A 19,912-nucleotide genomic window follows, 5' to 3' on the forward strand; every position below is an offset into this window, starting at 1 on the left:
TAGCCATTTCTAGCTCTCTGCAATAGAGATTACTAATGCAGGATAGCAGCCATGTCCTCAGTATTATAGTACATTTGAATTTGTATATGTTTTTGTGATATAGGCAGTCAGCAATGGGAAAAACAGATGGACCTTTCATGTACTTTATACTTTTAATTGTGGTGGGATGATTAGTCAGGAAATTCAACCATTCAGTTATAATTTTTCAAAATCAAATATAACTGATTCAAGGTTTCTTTTTAAATGTTTGATGTCTTGGGACAAGTTAAACATGCAATCAGCCGGTTAATAGATTTAGTACAACCCATGTGTCAAGAACACAGTCAGTGACAAATGTGCTGGTAAATTGTTAGTCATTATGGGGTGCAAGTAACTGAAATGGTTTAGTACAGGGTATGTGAAAATGACATTGTCCATGAAAAAATACAGAAAATGTCTAAATCAAATACATTATGCGATCAAATTAATATTAGGAAATAAACTGTGTTACTTTTCAATGGAAAAATGTGAATAATGTTGTTTTTCCCTTTTATATATCGTATAGGAAAAGGTAAGGAACTCATCCAAATTACCTCTGACACTCATAAACCAGATGTTGTCAAGTTCAAGCTTTCACTGCAGCATGCTTAACATCACAACATTCATAAGAACCATCAATAATTCTACCCATCAAAACATAAAGTCAGTACAGTATCAATAATTAAAGTAACCAGATACTTCAAGACACTAGTAACTTTATTTTTTTTTTCTTTGATAATTGTGTATATTTTTTGTAGTTTGTGGACATTGTCTCCGAGCATATAGTTGCACAGGGTATTGTTGATACTATTTTACACATTTTAGTTGTATTTCACATTCATTTTAATAATGAGTGCAGTTTGTTGATATTGATTACACTTTGAGGTTGTTATTTCCCATGTCGTCTTCATTTTCATTTAAAATATACAGTTGAGAAGAAAAAAAAATTAAAAGATCAAAAAGCGTAAGCCTCAGGACATAGGAGAGATGTTACTTGTGTGCACCAAGTATACATCAACTTCACCATGCAGTTTAAGCCTCAGGACATAGGAAAGATGTTACACCAAGTATACATCAACTTCACCATGCAGTGCTTGTTTGTTGTTGTCCGAAAGTATGTGGTCTACTGTTTTATAGACATTTTTAGGGTAAGAGAGAGAGAGAGAGAGAGACAAATTTCAAGTTTATCAAGAGTGACATTTTGAGCCTTCATGATGAGTCCATAAGTCCCCTCATCTGCCTAAGCATAACCAGAATGCCTGTATGTCAAGACTGACTGTAAGTCCAGAATGCTTGTAAGTCCAGAATGCCTGTAAGTCCAAGTGCATAGGGTTTGATGCCTAACTCACAGGATGGTATTATCAGCTGCCCTTTACCATCTGCTGCTGACCAGCCAGTCCAGCTGGTCATTTAACAATTAATAGCCACTAGTGACCAAAGGTGGGTCACATCATACAGCATACCAACTGACCATATGGTATCTTACAGGGATAAGAATATGGTATGATGACCATGTAGTATCTTATCTTACAGGGATCCATATAACTGGTCCATCTTTTCACCACCTAACTGTCCATCCAGCAACTCATCCAACCATCCATCCTGGTGACACAAACCATATCAGTTGCCTGTCCCCAGGCTACAGGTGGATCTGATCGTTAAGCCCATGGAAGATGGCACTTCTACGCTGCTGAGAATGATATATGTGGACTTGGATTCCTCATGGAAATAATTACCCCCAGTGAGTGTTGGAAAAACCCTGATCATCTGGTTCACTCAGAGACTATGATGGAGTTCAGTTTTAAAATGGTGCTAGTGAAATTTATTGTATTTTGTTGTCATTAGAGTACCCACTACCACTTTTGGTGAACCAGGCATATAAGGTCAGTCCTTTGTAGATGTTGAAGACAGGGACAAACACTCTTCTTCTGTCTATTAATTACATCATTTGTCAAAGATTAAGGAGATCACCAACCGTTTGTTGGACAAAGTTCAAGATACAGGGAACTCCAGTGCATTTGTTTAGGAGAGCCACTTGCCAGCATCTTTTTCCTCCTGCTGGTATTGCACCTAATCAACCATGCAGAAGTTTAGATGTCTAGATAAAGATGTGGAAGTTAACACGACCCCCCAATTTTTTACAAGGATGATTGCCCTATATTTCACATGACATCTTAGCTTGTGCAGAACATAGTGTCCAGTTCAATGATGTTTGACTTCACATTTTTTGGGGCCAGGTCCAATATTCAGGCAATGATCATGGCTGGAAATCAACTTGTTTCATCACCAAGGTGATTAACAGGGCTGCTTATCACTAAATGGCCAATGATCTAATGGCTTAATATAGCCTTGATTTAGTGAGACAAGGGATTTTTCTCTGTTCTTCTTCACTTAAGCCACATCACTCACTGGCCATGCACTCATTGCCTTTGGTTAGTAGTCATATTGAGGGTGTGCAGAAAGCAGGCAGCAAAAGAACTGTCTCCATAGCTTATCCTCCATATTCTCCAAGCTGCAACAAAACTAAGCATCTTTAATCCCAGGCTTCACCTGGTGCAAAAGCCTAATGGAAAGCTCTGAGCTGGCTCAGCAGATATAAAGCCTTGCTGATGTTTAGAATGTAGGCATTGAAACTTTCCATCAAAAAGGGTACAGTTTTTGATTTGCATTCTATGGAATAATACTAGTATACCAATTGCATCATTGTCCTGTTCATGTCAGTCTTGTTAACAGTGAGTACAGTCTGCCTAGATGACATTCTTCAACAAGATATGGAAAGTTCAATTTTATTGCAGCTCATGAGCATACTTCTCTCACTTTTTCTCCCAGCTGGGATTTCTTGTGAACTGACGTAAGTCAGAACTCACCCCCTCCCAGCATTCTGATCATCCACAAGTAACATTCTGAAAATCTATTTATGAAAACTTTGTAGTACCAACCTCAGCCTTATTTTGCTATCTCCCATCTGCACTGCACATACAGTTGAATTCACAGAACTGAACTCAAATAGAGAGTGTATTTCTCTGAAGTAGTTTTGCAACTCTTCAATTTACTCATTGCAACAGCAGACCTATTCCACCATGACTGTTTCTTCAACATCCAGCAGGTGCCCCATTAATGGTCATTTAGATCATCAAGCTATGATCTGCACAGAGATAAAGCAGTTCTTTCCTCAATTAGACAACAGACAAGGAATTCCAGCAGGAATTCGTCCCAAGAATCCTCAGCCAGAGATGACAATCTATATGGACATCAGTTTATATGAATGGGGAGCCCACATGTTGCCCTCCTTAACTTCAACCAGAAGCAACTGATGGCTGAAAGAGATGGATTTTCACAGCAGCTTTCTGGAAATGAAGGCCATAATTAATGCCTTTGGATGGATCAACCTTTTGGACATGTAATCCTCATAATGTCCATGAACTTGGTGATCTTCATTTGCCTCCTTAAATGGGGGAGGGGGGCAACAACCCAACTTCTGTATCCTGGCTGGGATTTTCTGTTCCAATACAAGATATGGTCCAGATCTGACACATTCAGACTCAGTGTCCTAGCTGACTGATTGTCAAAAAGGGATGAGACATTTATACCAAGGGGTTTCTTCATCTGTCAATCTTTTAACAAATTTGTGCATGTTGGTGGTATCCATGATTAATCTTTTTTGTGATAAGATGAAACCACAAACAACCCACCTTTATCTCTCCAGTGCTACACTCAGAAGCCTGGGCCATGAATGCCCTGTCAGTAAGTTGGGGTGGATTTTGGGGCTATGCCTTTCTTCTAAGTGGTCTGATACCAAGAATAATCCAGAAAATAAGGGTCCACATCTGCAAGTGGTTTTCATGTTGGGGCAAACCATGGACGAATTATCAACATCAACTCATTCTAGTGACAGATATTCCCAGAAAATTCCTGGCAACACCCAACCTCAATCACAGGTTTTCCATCGCTGTCTCCAACATGTTCAGCTCTTGTCACAAGAGCCTTGTGTAGTAAGAGAATTTAGTTCTTTCTTTGTGGAGAGGATTGCATAAGCTAGAGGGCCTTCCACTTTAAAGGCATATGAATGGACGTGGCACATGAGGGGAAGTGGTGCCTTTTCATGTATCTGGTGCAAGGGCAACAACTTTTTTTCTTTGCAGGCATAAATCAGTCTCCACTTGTATACTTTTTCCTCTGTTTCTTCAGGGAGTTAGCTTCTATTACTATCTAAGGCTACCAGGACTTGCTTGCCAATTTTGTCCTGAATCAACCCTGGTCACTCATTATGTTCTAAATGGAATCTTTTCTCAGTTCTGGTATGGCTCAACTCTGACAAGTTTGAGCCCCTGGTTAGAACCTCACTGAAGCGACTGCCTTAAAAACATGTTTCTTGATAACCTAACTTTGGCATGCAGGGTGACTAAGTCCCTTTTGGTGGATCCAAACTATCAATGGCTTGGTTGTCTTAATGACACAACTAGGCTTCATAACCAAGAACAGGTTACTAAATGTTGGCACTCAAAAGGTGTCATTCACCCACTTTCGTGTATTCATATGTTGAGAGGGGCAGAGATGCAATACCCAGTCCATTTACACAGGCAAGTCTACATAAGACACATGTAAATCAGTTCTGGGCCCCTCCAACATATCTCTTATTTCTGATAAAGACTGGAAAACACTTCAGAACCCCTCTATCATTGGCATCTTAGTGCACAAAACCAGATACACCTCATGAAAACTTTTTAGCACATGAGATTCAAGCAATCTATGCTAGCCTCGTGTTTGGACAGAGTACTTTGAAGCTTTTGGCAGGCTTCTTTAGCTTGTATCTTCAAAATCTAGCATTGCATTGAAGGAAACTGAATCTGGTCCAGGGACCTATGGCTATGGCACAGATGAGCACCAGACTCTGTTAATAACCATACAGCCTCGATCCTCACAGGTGTGGGTTTATAGGTTTAGTTGGATTTGCCAACATTCTTTTGGTAAAATAACCCCACTTGTTTTGTCTCATATGCTGGTGTGTTGATGTCATGTCATGTCTTACATGACCTTCAGTTGTGCTGCCCCTACATTAGAAGTATTATCCTCCATATATGGACTCCATGCATATTTCTCTCAAAGAGTACCGTGGCCAGATGTTTATGCATTTCCTCATCTTATTACCTATAACTCTCCTAATGTTATTGTGAAAGGAAATTTTACAGCAGATTATGTTTATCCAATAATACTCACCCAATAATAATATTATTATTAACCTATCTCACATCGTTTGACAAGCTAGCATTCTCATTCATGTTTTGCTTAAGCTCAAACTGAATAACCACACATATACTGGTAGCCAGTTAGTGGTGGCAAAGGGAGGTAATCTGGCAGAGTTTTATCTCTTTGTTTCTGTGATATACAGACACAGAAAATCTCTGTCATTGTATTTCCTGGGGAGCTGGTTTTAAGATGTAACAGACTTTATTTTCTAATGTAAATGTGATTCTTTAAGTATTCTCATATAAATATATAATTTACTTCAAATTTTCCCATTTCCAACAACTTAGAATCTCATTGTCAATCATTGTGATATATCATGAGTGTATCATAGAAAGGTTTGTATTGCATTAGGTGCCTGGGAACATCACTAATAATTCATGGTAGAGTTCATCATCTTCGTGATATTAAAGTTGCCCTGCTAAAGTTGCCCTGCATAGGCACATAGTAATGTTACCAACTGCACTTGGTAGAGTTCATCATCTTCATGATATTAAAGCTACCCTGCCTATGCACATGGTAACGTTAACAACTGCACATGGTAGAGTTCATCATCTTCGTGATATTAAAGTTGCCCTGCAGCACATGGTAATGTTACCAACTGCACATGGTAGAGTTCATCATCTTCGTGATATCAAAGTTACCCTGCATAGGCACATGGTAATGTTACCAACTGCACATGGTAGAGTTCATCATCTTCGTGATATCAAAGTTACCCTGCATAGGCACATGGTAATGTTACCAACTGCACTTGGTAGAGTTCATCATCTTCGTGATATTAAAGTTGCCCTGCAGCACATGGTAATGTTACCAACTGCACATGGTAGAGTTCATCATCTTCGTGATATCAAAGTTACCCTGCATAGGCACATGGTAATGTTACCAACTGCACATGGTAGAGTTCATCATCTTCGTGATATTAAAGTTGCCCTGCAGCACATGGTAATGTTACCAACTGCACATGGTAGAGTTCATCATCTTCGTGATATTAAAGTTGCCCTGGTAACATTATTAATAGTGTCACTTAAGTTTATCATCTCAGTGATATGGTAAAGATGTGATCATTAAATTATGATATCATTGATGTGTTGTTGTTGTTGTAGGGTTTGACACCATTTTTCAGCACAAGATAGGCTATACATTGCGGCCAGTATAAATGGTGGAGGAAGAACCCTGGAAAACCCCAGGAAGAACCGCTGACCCACGAGAAGCTACTGGCAGGCTTTCTCATGTACCCACATTAGCCGAGCCTGAGTCTCAAACCCATGCAGACAGAGGTGAGATGACAGTGATCCATAATGGTGAACACTTGAGACCACTTGGCCCCCACTTGGGGCCCCTCATTGATGTGATGTTACTTGTTACTTAAGTGTTAGCACGTTGAACTCTTGGTGAGGTTTGAGGTAAAATGATGATTTTGCAAATTCTTTATTGGATTAAATAACAATAAAGAAAATTTCTTGTATAATTTTAATAGTTGAATAACAATCATACAGATTAGCAGGCCTTTAGTAATCTTTTGCATCATAATACCTATTATAAATCATCTCACAATCTTTCAGTTGCAGCAGACTTAACAACTGTCTTATACTGAAAAATTTGCTTATTAACATTTCCTTGTCTTTGTGCATTTGATAAAAGGAATTTGTGATATTCGACATGTGTAAATCTGATGAATAATTTTTAAATATTCATTGGTTATTATTTTATTGATAAATTGTTACAGTACTTTTCATAAACTTTTCTGTGTAACAAAATACACATAAATTTTCAACTAAGAGAAGCTGAACAAAATGCACATCAACTTACAGCTTTAATGACAAGACTGCATTTTTTAGAAAGGTAAATAATTCAGCATTCACAAGCATTCATCATTAAAACAAACTGCAAAGACTGCAGGTGCATGAATATGTTTCTGTTAATTGGATGCATGTTGGATATAGGCAGATACACTATTTTCTCTTTCTTCATGAACCTCATCAACAAAGTTAACATGTAGACCCAAATTTAGTGTTTCCTCCATATGACATTAATTTAAATGTGGAGGGCTTAAAACTTGCAGTTTGTGTTCATTTAGCTTGTGCAATTTTAATATATGAGATCAGCTGAAATTACCAAAATTTTAATATATGAGATCAACTGAGATTACCAAAATTGCTTGCATTGGTGAATCCAGGCTACTGGTAATTATCTCTCATTTCTGAATAGGACCATTGACCCAAACACTAGTTTTTTAAAAAGTGTTATCACTGTCATGTTTGTTTTATATCTGATTCCCTTATGGTACTAATAATGCAGATTTATCAGACTGGATCACTATTGATAAAGCACACCAAACTGGGAATAACCATGAACCAGACCAGATCAGTCATCACATACCACATTTGGCTTGAATATAATTTACAGTGTTTATAGACAAATAATTACTACTTGTGCTGAAGTATAGAGAGTTTTTATTCTTACTTTTCTCGGTTCAGATGTTTGTGGTTGTAATAAATGGAATCTTTGAATAAGGCATGAGTCTTTGAATAAGGCACGAGTCTTTGAATAAAGTGCAGATAATGTTGAATAAATTGAGTGTGTTAGATGAATGTTCATCAAATATGAAATTTACAAAATAAGTTGAATTTATTCTTTTTGTATTATTTGATTTGATAACACTCTTGTGCAAATAACAAGGATTTGACATTCTGTGAAGCACACAAACTGTAATGTTTATTTGAAAAATTAAGGCTCATCTGTGATGGACCTTCAAAATAAACCAATTATAAATAAATGAATGACTGTAATATGATGAATAATCTGGCAGTGTTGTCAGAAGTAATGGATGAAAAAAATTCATTGTGACTCTTAACACATTTTAGGAGGAGACAACAGTCGGGAGACTACATTTTGAAGGAAGAGGCTGGCACTAGAACTAATGCAAACCTGGAAGCAGTCACAACAGTACAGGATCAGAATTCTCATATCGCAAACTTTGCCAGCTCTAAAGGTTATTCAGTCTTATTGCTACATGTGAGGGAGAGGGAGAAAGAGATCATATTTTACGCATGCACTTCAGCAAAGAACAAAATAGTTCTTGCCCTGGTACATCAGTCTGACTGTCCTAATTCCCAGACAAAGCTTGTCACAACTTTTCTGCCTTCACTGTTTGGAGGATTTTAATCAAACTTTGCAGACTATATGTGTGGTTGGTGTAGATTTACAATGAGGCTATATTTTTATGGGGATATCTCTTGATAAAATGTCAAAAAAGGGGCATTTGGGGAATTGAGTTTGTCATTGTTTCAGTGCACATACCAATTGAATGACTTTGTAGTAACTTTGTAGGTTAGATATGGTTCATATAGATGTGCATTAGGGTTTTACACTTTTCATCTGGTCAATTTTTATGGACATTTAATGAAAAATTCTATAAAAAAAATAGGTATTTTTGGAATTTTCATTACTGCTCCTTCTCTCACTTCTCAGATGACTTTTTTCTAAACTTTGTAAGCAAGATGTGTGGTTGGTGTTTATGGGCAGTAAGGTTTTACTTCTTTCCCTAGCCTATTTTTGGATAATTTCTCATAATGTCCAATATGTGACAAAGCTCAATACTCTATATTGTTGATATAAATGTCCAATGTGTGGTACAGCTTTATACTGTATGTGATTGATATACATGTCCAATATGTGCAGACCTGCCAACTCTTATGACTTTGCCATAAGTCTTACAAAAATTACCCTTAAAATACAGGCTTACTACATGCTAGCAAAAACTACGGAAAAATGATCGTTACCAAAAAGTCCAGATAATTGGTTCATCCATGTTTTATTTGGATCTGGGTTTCATCTTAGAATTAGTAAAATTTGTCAGAGAACCAGACTAACTTTACAGCAGCACCTCAGATGCTTCAAACTGCACCTATTTGTTCATGTGAAGCATCTGCATGATCAAACTGTTGATTATATAATTTTTTCAAATGGCATCCAGAAAGTGATGCATGTTTAAGACGAAAATGAAAATAAGCTTCTTGAAAAGTGTTAATAATTAATCAACACAAAGGAATAAAAAGGAGTATTCAGATTCTTGTGAATAAAAGCTGGAAATGAAACAATTTCGTTTGTTGGACATCACATGTCAATTTGAGTATGTCTCGTGGCAGGAGATATGATTGCCATCATGTGAAATGGAAAAGAATTTCCAAGAATTATATCAAGCTGAAAGATAGCAACAAGCCATTGAGCTGCATAGGATATATTGTATGTGATTGATATAGATGTCCAATATATGGTACAACTATATACTGTATGTGCTAAAGTTACATGTGTGCCTATCCATTGTTTTCACATGACGTCACAAAACCTGTCTACTTCCATATTTGTTATTTTGATTCTCTAGCCACACTTACTGGCACTAACAATATTGTTCATCCCACATAATTATGAAGGCATGTCTCATTTTGTGTGCAAGGATATAATATAACATCACACTGTTGTGCATATGAACTGCACGAGACCAAATGCATGATTTTTCTCCTTCTTTCTGGAAGTAAAACACTGAAATTTCAACCATCTTTGTTATTCTGTCATAAACAAATAGATCCATCAATAAACAGACACATAAACAAATGGATACACAAACAAGTAGAAACATGTAATGATTTTCAATTTACATAGGCTGAAATCAGTCATTTGATCATAGTTCAAGTTAAAAAGCCAGTTGTTCATATATATTTTCATATTTTTAAAAGTATTTAAAGAATAATCAGTTTTGACATTCGGTACAAAGTCGTGCTCCATTAGGCAAATGTTTTGTTTGAAGATGAAATTTCTTTGAATGATTATCGCTTACATTCAATATCATCCTACGTCCATAATCTCCACCACAAATACAATATTTAAACCTACTTATTAGAACTGGTTTGTCAACTGTCTTTGGCACATGCACGTGTTTGTGAAAAGCATTTGTACATAAAAGTTCTGGCATAATACACATGCTATGAAATTTTATTTCCATAGCTATTATTGTAACCTGAAGATCATTGTCCAGAAATACTCTTTCAAGGTGACAAGCTTAGGAACATCCCACAAAATATTTTTTAAAAAGACAATATTGTCTGTTTGTATAAAAAATTTACTGCATTTATATTTGATAGCAGTATGCTTGATTACGGTTCAACTTCACTCTTATGTCTTTCGATATATGCCAGGTAACTTACATTTTTATTTTTAATTTCGTGCTATAGTGGCACATAATTTCAAGTATAATCTATGTATCATATTGATTAATATCATAATCGACAATCAGATTATTATCTTGAATATAATCGTGTTGATAAAGGTTTGTTAGAGACTCAAAATGGTGGCATGCAAGATACGCGCACATTGCATTGTGGGTATTTGCGTGACATCTGTGAAAACAACCTCATGGATGAGTATTACATCAGATCAAAAATGAAATCAACTTACTGAAGCCTTATTATTCAATAAGAAAAAGTAAAACTTCATTAACAGAACTACACTTCTTGTACATGATGGTATTAGAGCCATGATTGGAATCTTCTTTCCTCCTCTTTTTGCAAAACAGAGTATTTGATGTAAAGTAAATCAGATGAAACTACTGTACCATATAATTGTAAATTACAACATTTTAGTGAGTACATAATTGCAACAAAATTATGGAAGGAAACTATATTCATGAAAATATTCATATCTAAAATGATATAATTTTATAACCATATATACTCGCTTATAAGTCAAGTCAAACTGCAAATGGCAAAGATCCAGATCTGTCATATCATAATGTACCTGCCAGTCTGGGTCTGTGTTGTTTATTCAATTGATTACTCCTGTCAAACTGCACAATCCCAATATGCCAGCACATTATGCAATTGCAGATCTGGATCTGTGCAGTTTGCAGTTGGACTCATTACAAGCAAGTGTGGGTGTGATTTGGATTTTTAACATAGCTTTAAAAAAAAAAATCAGCCATATCGCTATAATGTCTGCAGTGTAGCAGTTTATAGTGATGTCTAGCACTGGGGCATCATATTGCAGACATGTAGCATGATGTCCCACCCAGTCACATTATCCTGACACCAGGCTGACCAGTACTAACACTAACCTCTTAATGCTGAGCGCATCACGAGGCAGCAGGTAGTACCATTTTTATAAGTCTTTGGTATGATTTGGCCAGGGTTTGAACCCGTGATCTCCTGCACCTGAGGCAGATGTTGTAATCACTAGACCACTGGGGTGGTGTATTATAAGCAAGTATATACTATCAGCATCAGGTTTTCAAGAAAACTCTGTTGTTGTTGTTGTTCTAGGATTTAACACCATTTTTTCAGCACAAGATAGGCTATACATGGCAGCCATTATAACTGGTGAAGGAAGAAGATAGGCTATACATGGCAGCCAGTATAACTGGTGAAGGAAGAACCGGGAAAACCCCGGGAAGAACCACCAATCCATGAGAAAAAAACTCTGTCACAACAGACTAAACCGACTTTTTTCACAAAATGTTAACAAGACTTGCATCTTGTCATCTACAGCAATTTGTGTGTCTTTCATGCATAATTTATTCATGTCATTTTTGTAGATGCAGTTGATTTGGACGACATTCATGACAATAGTGTGTATGTTGGCCGCTCACAGGCAACATATGTGAAGTCCACTGATCATGATCAGCTTGCAGAGAACTCACCAGAAACCACGCTAGGCATAAACAACCATAGCCAAATCCAGCCTTCTGTGGAGATAACTTTGACAGCTGATTTAGATGAATCCAATGAGAAGTTTGTAAACAGCGGCAGAGTAGATTTGAAACTACCACCACCAGATTATGCAGCAGAAACAGGAGACACAGATGATCAGTCATCTGATGACAGAGAGGATGTAGTAGTTCGGAACAGTGGACTTCTTGTGGCTGGTGGAGCCCCCTTGGCTGCTAGTGAAGCCAGCCTTCTGTCCAAAGATACTTTGGATGAGCCTCCACAACCAGATGATGAGCCTCCACAACCAGATGACCAGTTCATGTTTGAGGATGGTAACTTGCCAAAGGTTACTGAAGCAGATTTCAATGAGGGAAATATTTCAGATGAAGAGGAGGAAGAAAAGGAAATTCAGAAATCTTCAAGCTCCAGTTCTTCATCTGACGATAACTAAGGAAAGTGGAAGGGATGATAAAGTCAGCCCTTCTGCAGCATAAAGGTGACATTATCACAATTGTTGCTTCTTTGAAGGAGACAAATTAGAAAATATGAGGTGGCCAGTCCTATAAGAAAAGTTTTTCTTTTGAGTGGTCTTACAGAGGGAAGGGGGAGGAACCAATGTAACACACATGACTCAAACTTGACAAATCTTAGCGCTGTTTAATACTGTACATTAATTATAAAATGACATACATCAATTATAAAATGCATCACAACATAAAATGAAACAGATGTAAGAAATAAAAACTTTATTCATATAGCATAATATACATAAATTCTGAATTTCCAATTGGCTAACTGATGGCATTTATTTTTGCCCAGTGTGCATTTCCCTTTGACTTTGGATACTATAACCTGATGGCATGTGTGTGCATGTATATATACCCCTAAAAGTAGTACTTTGTCACTTTAACCTACTTTTCCTGATCCATTGGTCATGTACACATTTTTCATCAAGGTCTGTTTTTCTGACACTAAAGTTTGTACAATTGTTCAATTTTATAAGAATTTACAACTCTGATGATTAAAAAAATTCCATGACTGTAAGACTCTGATCTGCAACAATGAAAGTGTGCAAGTCATCTGTCACCTGTCTGTAGCATACCCCTGCAGATTAGTATCTCAGCTTGTTAATTGCTATACGACTACTAGTGATAATAATGCCTTAAGAGTAATTGTTTTCTTTATCCATTGTTTTTCAGGAACATAGTTGTTGTCTTAGGCATCAGCACTGTGTTTGCATTTAACTCAGTTACTCTAATGCTTGCATGCAGTCATCAAAACTGATGGTTGTATCTATATTGAGGTTACTGCTCATCACATGCTAGATGTCACAGTGACCTACTTTTTACACTCCAGTGATTTCATAAAGTCTTTGCATTTAGCAGTTTCACTTAATCTCGTGAATATACAGTCCAGAAACTTGATGGGTGCATTTATCTTGCATAATACTTCTTGCCATTGGCAAAAGTTGATCTAACTGACCTGCTTTTCTCATTCTTCTGGGGGGCCCTGTGTGGCCGAGTGGTCTAAAGCGCTCTCCGTTGCGGATCACTGCCATCTCACCTCTGTCTGCGTTGGTTTGAGTCTAGGATTCAGCCAATGTGGGTATGTGAGAAAGCTTGCCAGTAGCTTCTCGTGGTTCGGTGGTTCTTCCTCCACCATTAATACTGGCTGCCATACATAGCCTATCATGTGCTGAAAAATGGCGTTAAACCACACAACAATATCATTCTGCTGCCTTTTCAAAATTTGTGGATTATGCCAACATGGAGTAGGCAATACATGGAATTCAAAAGAGTTCTTAGTTTTCTGGCAGATTTTTTTTAGGGGAGTGGGTCATGAAAATTGATAGTTGTATTTATCATTTAAGTTACTGCTCATCATTAGACAAGAGGTCACAGTGACCTACTTTGTACACTGCAGGAAAATTTGTCATGGAGGGGCAAGTATTATCAAGCATGGGGGTATCATAGGCAAATTTATGTTAATTATATTTTGGAATTATAATTGGGTCTCTGTGAGTCCATGATTTTCATAGGGTACCAATTTTTTTGAATTTTGCAGTAGCTACAAACCATAAATTCAAATACCCAATAAACAAAGATCCTTTTGTGGAAACAATAGAATCCCATCCTTAATCAAAGAAAGTATACTGTACTATAATAGACCTGGAGGCTGTAAAACTTTAATATGATGGGTGGGGAGGGTGGTTTTTCTTATGTCGGAAATTAAACACATTATGTAAATGATTATATATTGTTGAAATAGTGAATTTTAAGACTGTAATGTGACCATAATGTAGAGATTGTAATGTGACCATAATGTAGAGACTGTAATGTGCCATAATGTAGAGATTGTCATGTGACCATAATGTAGAGACTGTAATGTGCCGTAACGTAAGATTGTAATGTGACCATAATGTGAGATTTTAATGTGACCATAATGTAGAGATAGTAACTTAACCCTGAAATCTGCATGCAGATGTTCATGTTATGTACTAAGTGTGATTGCCAGTCATGTGGTAGCAATTGTCAACAAGTTTATTCTTGTACATCATTAAACACTCATAAAATCCTGTAGAATCTTACTTGCTATGATTTAAATGTCACCCCCTGAATTTTATGTTTATATAGCTTATATTCCCATCCAAAATCTACGTTTGAATAGCACTAAGCTTGACGACTTCATCAGCTGACACTACAAACTATACCTGTAGTCAAGATGGCCAATGCTGATCTCATGACTGGTTCCACACAGTCAATTTGTCAAGTTTCACATTTTTTTTAAATTTCATAACCTCATTGTAAAAGCTGTCCTTCTTTTATAGAAGAGTATGTTTTAAACTTTTAGTATTGTATTTTTCGTTTTTATGTTAGTCAGTGTATTTCAGTGTTGTCAGCGTTCATCGATACTTGTTTACTCTTCACCAAGCTTAGCAGTCTTGGTTACGACTTATAAGGCTTTAATGTTTGACAGACAAGACAAAATACAAAATGTTTATATATTTGTTACTGACTGAATATAAACAGGCAAGTGTTTAATTAAATTACATGATAGCCCTCAGTTTGTGTCACTGGTCATAGAATAGCTGTTCTGTACTATCTGACCTTTTGGCATCCTGGTCATGCAGTCATTGGTTAGAATTATGTCACATGACTATTATCTCGAGAGTATACATAGGAACAAAATTTGAAGACCAGGAGATAGCTGTCAACATTAATAGTGTACATAGATACTAATCTATACCAAATTACTGTCCACAGATACAAATCTATACCAAATTACTGTCTTGAGGTAGTTACTAAATCACATTAAGAAGCTAATAGAAACAAATATATACCAAATTACTGTCTTGAGATAGTTACTATCAATTTTAATTTCATTATGATCAAAATGGATGGAAATTACATCTTTAGTATAATAATCAGAATTAATTCAATTCAAATTCGATTCACTGCCATAAAATTTTCCCAACCACAAAAATAAATGCATTTTAGGTAACAGGAGGAGGAAAAAGCAGATATATTGTTCCCCAGACTACTTTTTTGTACTAATCTCAATGCATATACCATTTTTTTTTGTTATGTATCAGCATCAATGTCATTATTAAAATGAATTTTTGTTACAACACACCCAGCCATGATGTGTAGACCAAGATCTCTAATCACTTGATGTTCTGGCAAATCAATTTACCCTCATTGTTCAGAGCTTTAAGGAAAACAGTGTATACCCTGATCAACAGGCACTTTATGTAATGGCAGTTCTGGGTCTTTTTTTCCGAAGTTGAGTTGAACTATACTATTGGTGTGATAAGCAATAAAAGAAAATAGTAAACATTGGTTGGAAAAGTAAAACAAAACAATGTTTGATTACAAGTTTCCATAATAGAAAAAAAAGTTTTAAATTTTCCAAACTAGAATATAAACTACAGTTGTATTTTTTAAACTTTTACTTTTGGGACAAAATATTGCAGGAAATGGAAAACCCATGTGCAGACAACATAGCAGATGACAAACATGTCAGAAAAGTATTAAACTTGGGGAAATACAAATAACCTGACCAAGTGTATCAAAATGACGGAGAGAAATTATTTCTAATTAAAATCAATGGTTGACTAGTTATGTTTAACTAAGTATCGAATCTATAAATTATATAGGACTCCCCACACGACAGTATACAGGTAAATACAATCTATTGAATCTTCAAGTTGAATTTAGATTGGTCTTCAAATTTTACTTTTCTCTTCCATCTTATTGCATATCATTTGTCAATATTTTTGAATTTAAGGAAACATCATATAATCTCTGAGCATTTGTACATGCACTACGCATTTGCTGTGTATGAATATTCAAACCTTTACTCTGATTAATTCATCAATGTCCATGAAAGTATTTTCATGTGGCATGCTGTTTAATTACCAGGCCAATGATACTCACAATAGGAAATAAACTTGATTATCATGTAAATAGAATCTTATTCTTGTATATGGCAAGACATTTTTGTACTTGCATTCGATATTGCTTTGCCATGTACAATTGCTTCTCGATAAACTTTAATATGTAAAAATGGAACTTGTTTAATTTACATTCAAAACATCAGCACATCATTTTAATCAACCTTTCTCAATTATACGGTTTTGAATTTCAGGATTAAATGATAATTTTTAGGTAGAGTTGGGGTGGGGGACAAAGATGCTATTACAAGTTTTAGTTTTCAAATAATGCCACTTTGTGTATGTATATGTGTATGTAAATATATCCAGCTTATTAAAAGTGGAATTTAAGGACAAAAGAGAATTCTATATTTCTTTACAATTGGTTAACACACATCATTTATCATAAGTCATCATGTTCCATAGTTAATACTTTTACAATTTCAGCATGCTTAAAATATAGAATTTTGCATTTTAGCATTACTCATTTCACATTTATACATGTTTTTTTTTGTAGGTACACTTTTCACTCTTTAACAAATTGATTTCTTTGCTTTATTTCATTTTCATACTTTGTATTATATTTTATCCATGTTTTAAACCAAATGGAAAAATTTTCTGCATTCTCAATTATTTGGGGTACATATGCAATACGTTATAGATCATGGTTAACTTTTTTTTATCAGACAAAATGATGGAATTAAAACATGTTTTTCTTTTAAAGATAGTTTGTTATGAATTTATTGCATAAATTGTTTTGAAACACCTTTTCACTTCTGGCTTAATTAAATTTACTTTAAAATACAGTGAGACCACATGCATATGAATTATGATCCGATCAATACTAATTGCCAGGCAATCCAGATAAATGAATATCGTCAGAGGAAATATAACTCCAGAAATAGTCATATGGATTCCAATAAATTCTGTTTATATAAACTATTATGTACTATTTACTAGTTTTACTGGAGACTTTTGTTCTTACTAGACTAACGTGTAATTAAGTGAAGACAGAACTTGAAAATATGCCTACTAAAATGAAAGCATATATGCATAATGCTTTGATCAAAGCTGATCTGTCGTATGCATAGAGCTTCGATCTAAGCTGAACTGTTATATGCTTTTAATGTCACGCATAGAGCTTTGTTCTAAGCTGATCTGTCACATGCATAGTGCTTTGATCTAAGTTCTGCCATATGCACAGTACTTTGATCTAAGCTAATCAGTTGAATGCATAGTGCTTTGATATAAGCCATCATATGCATGGTGATTTGATCTAAGCTGATCTGTCATATGCAGTACTATGATCCAAGCTAATGTCATATGCATAGTGCTTTGATTTAAGCTGATCTGTCATATACATTTATATCAATAAACCATCCATAAACTTTGGTCATGGTTTGTAGCACAGGACTCGAGTTATTTTGTGGAAACCATTTTCCATCTCAGAGCACCTTTGACCTTTTAATGACAAATTCAGTAGCTGTATTCCAGGTCGCAAATGCCCTGTAAAAATTGTGTCAAGGCATGTGGTACTGATTAGCTTTATTGGTCATCGACTGTAAGAGCTTATAGGATGTCCTGTTCTCTGTCCATCCATTAGCACATCGCTACTCAAGAGATCATACAAGCTTATTATTGCTATTCTTTCTGAATGGAAAGTCACGTCAACATGGGGTTTTCACCAGAAGACTTCTTAAATTGTCTACTTGTTTCTAAATGAAAATAAATCCACTTGGACATCAACTTGGCCACCACAGCAGCCAGCTAGAATTTTTGTATATCTTCTCCACCTGAATGGATGGTCACATCAACATGGTGTTTTCAGTGAATGGATGGTCTTATCAACATGGGGTTTTCACTGAATGGATGGTCTTATCAACAAGGGGTTCATGCTAAACGACTTCTCATGATGCCTAGTTGGTCCTAAAAGAAAATGGTGCCAATCTAACATCCAATCTGGCCACCACAGTAATAACCTTGAAAATCTTGTTTTTTCCTACTGCTTTTGAACAGAAGGTCATATCAGCATATGGTTTACACCAGATGACATTTTATGGTGTCTTGTTGGTATTAATTAAAAATCATCTGATATCCAACATTGCCACCACAGTGTGGTGTCTTGTTGGTATTAACTAAAAATCATCTGATATTCAATACTGCCACCACAGTGTGGTGTCTTGTTGGCATTACAAAAAAATCATCTGATATCCAATATTGCCACCAGTGTGGTGTCTTGTTGGTATTAAATAAAAATCATCTGATAACCAATACTGCCACCACAGTGTGGTGTCTTGTTGGTGTTAACTAAAAATCATCTGATATCCAATACTGCCACCAGTGTGGTGTCTTGTTGGTATTACAAAAAAAATCATCTGATATCCAATATTGCCACCAGTGTGGTGTCTTGTTGGCATTACAAAACACTCTGATATCCAATATTGCCACCAGTGTGGTGTGTTGTTGGTATTAAATAAAAATCATCTGATATCCAATACTGCCACCACAGTGTGGTGTCTTGTTGGTGTTAAAAATCATCTGATATCCAATACTACCACCAAAGTGTCGTGTCTTGTTGGTATTACAAAAAAAATCATCTGATATCCAATATTGCCACCAGTGTGGTGTCTTGTTGGTATTAAATAAAAATCATCTGATATCCAATATTATCACCAGTGTGGTGTCTTGTTAGTATTAAATAAAAATCATCTGATATACAACATTGCCACCTTAGTGGCCAGCTAGAAAATCTTATTGCTACTCCTCCTTGACTGGAAGTCACATCAATAGAAGACTTCTTATGGTGTCAAGATGGCACTACATGAAAATGATGCTAATCTGACATCCAGTATGGCCACCAGATCAGCCACCTTGTTACTCCCAATGGAAAAGTCTTATCAACATGGGTTTTAACCAGAAGACGAAGTATGATATCTAGGTGGTCATGAATGAAAAGGATGCTGATCTCAACTCAAATACAGCCATCACAATAAACATTTTGAAATCTTTTAATTAATTATCTTCATGAATGTTAATATCAACATGGGGTTTCCACCAAAATTCCACTAAATGGTGTCTAGTTTTTCCTAGATGAAAATGGTGCCAATCTTAAGTTCAATGTGGCTACTTAAAATATTGGAGATATTTTCAACACTCAGCAATTAAAACATCTGGTCAGTATATCTGATACTCGAATAAAGTTTAAGTGTGGAAACAATTTCCTTTCAGTTCTTGCCACCTTTCACCTTTTGAGCATGAAACTGATTGACTTTTTCTACAGTGGCTGCATGAGGGTTAAAGGTGCTTGGTAATGTCCTAACAGAGGTGCCAACTGCTTCAGTGGCTTAAGTGGTTAGAGCATCCACCTCAGATATGGAAGTTCATTGTTTGAACCCCTGCAGAGTCATACCATACTAGCAGATGCCTTACTAGGCGCTCAGCATTAAGAGTTAGTTTTAGGACTGATCGGCCTGGTATCAGGATAATCTGACTGGGTGGGACATCATGCTAAATATCT

The 19,912-nt window shown here is 36.1% G+C and overlaps 1 protein-coding gene across 2 annotated transcripts in view; it reads left to right on the forward strand.

Moving 5' to 3' along the window:
* Positions 1-17,118, forward strand: part of LOC149808193 (uncharacterized) — a 110,786-nt gene extending 93,668 nt beyond the window's left edge. For both annotated transcript variants that reach the window (XM_089974509.1, XM_089974518.1), the window contains 2 exons: positions 8,127-8,254; positions 11,849-17,118. In XM_089974509.1, coding sequence (XP_089830635.1) covers positions 8,127-8,254; positions 11,849-12,414 — 694 coding nt within the window. In that variant the 3' untranslated portion in view covers positions 12,415-17,118. The remainder of the gene's footprint in view (positions 1-8,126; positions 8,255-11,848) is intronic.
* Positions 17,119-19,912: the final 2,794 nt, after the last annotated feature.

Source organism: Sinohyriopsis cumingii, chromosome 1, assembly GCF_028554795.1.
Source record: "Sinohyriopsis cumingii isolate HCF-2022 chromosome 1, ASM2855479v2, whole genome shotgun sequence".
NCBI classification, from domain to species: Eukaryota; Metazoa; Mollusca; class Bivalvia; order Unionida; family Unionidae; genus Sinohyriopsis; species Sinohyriopsis cumingii.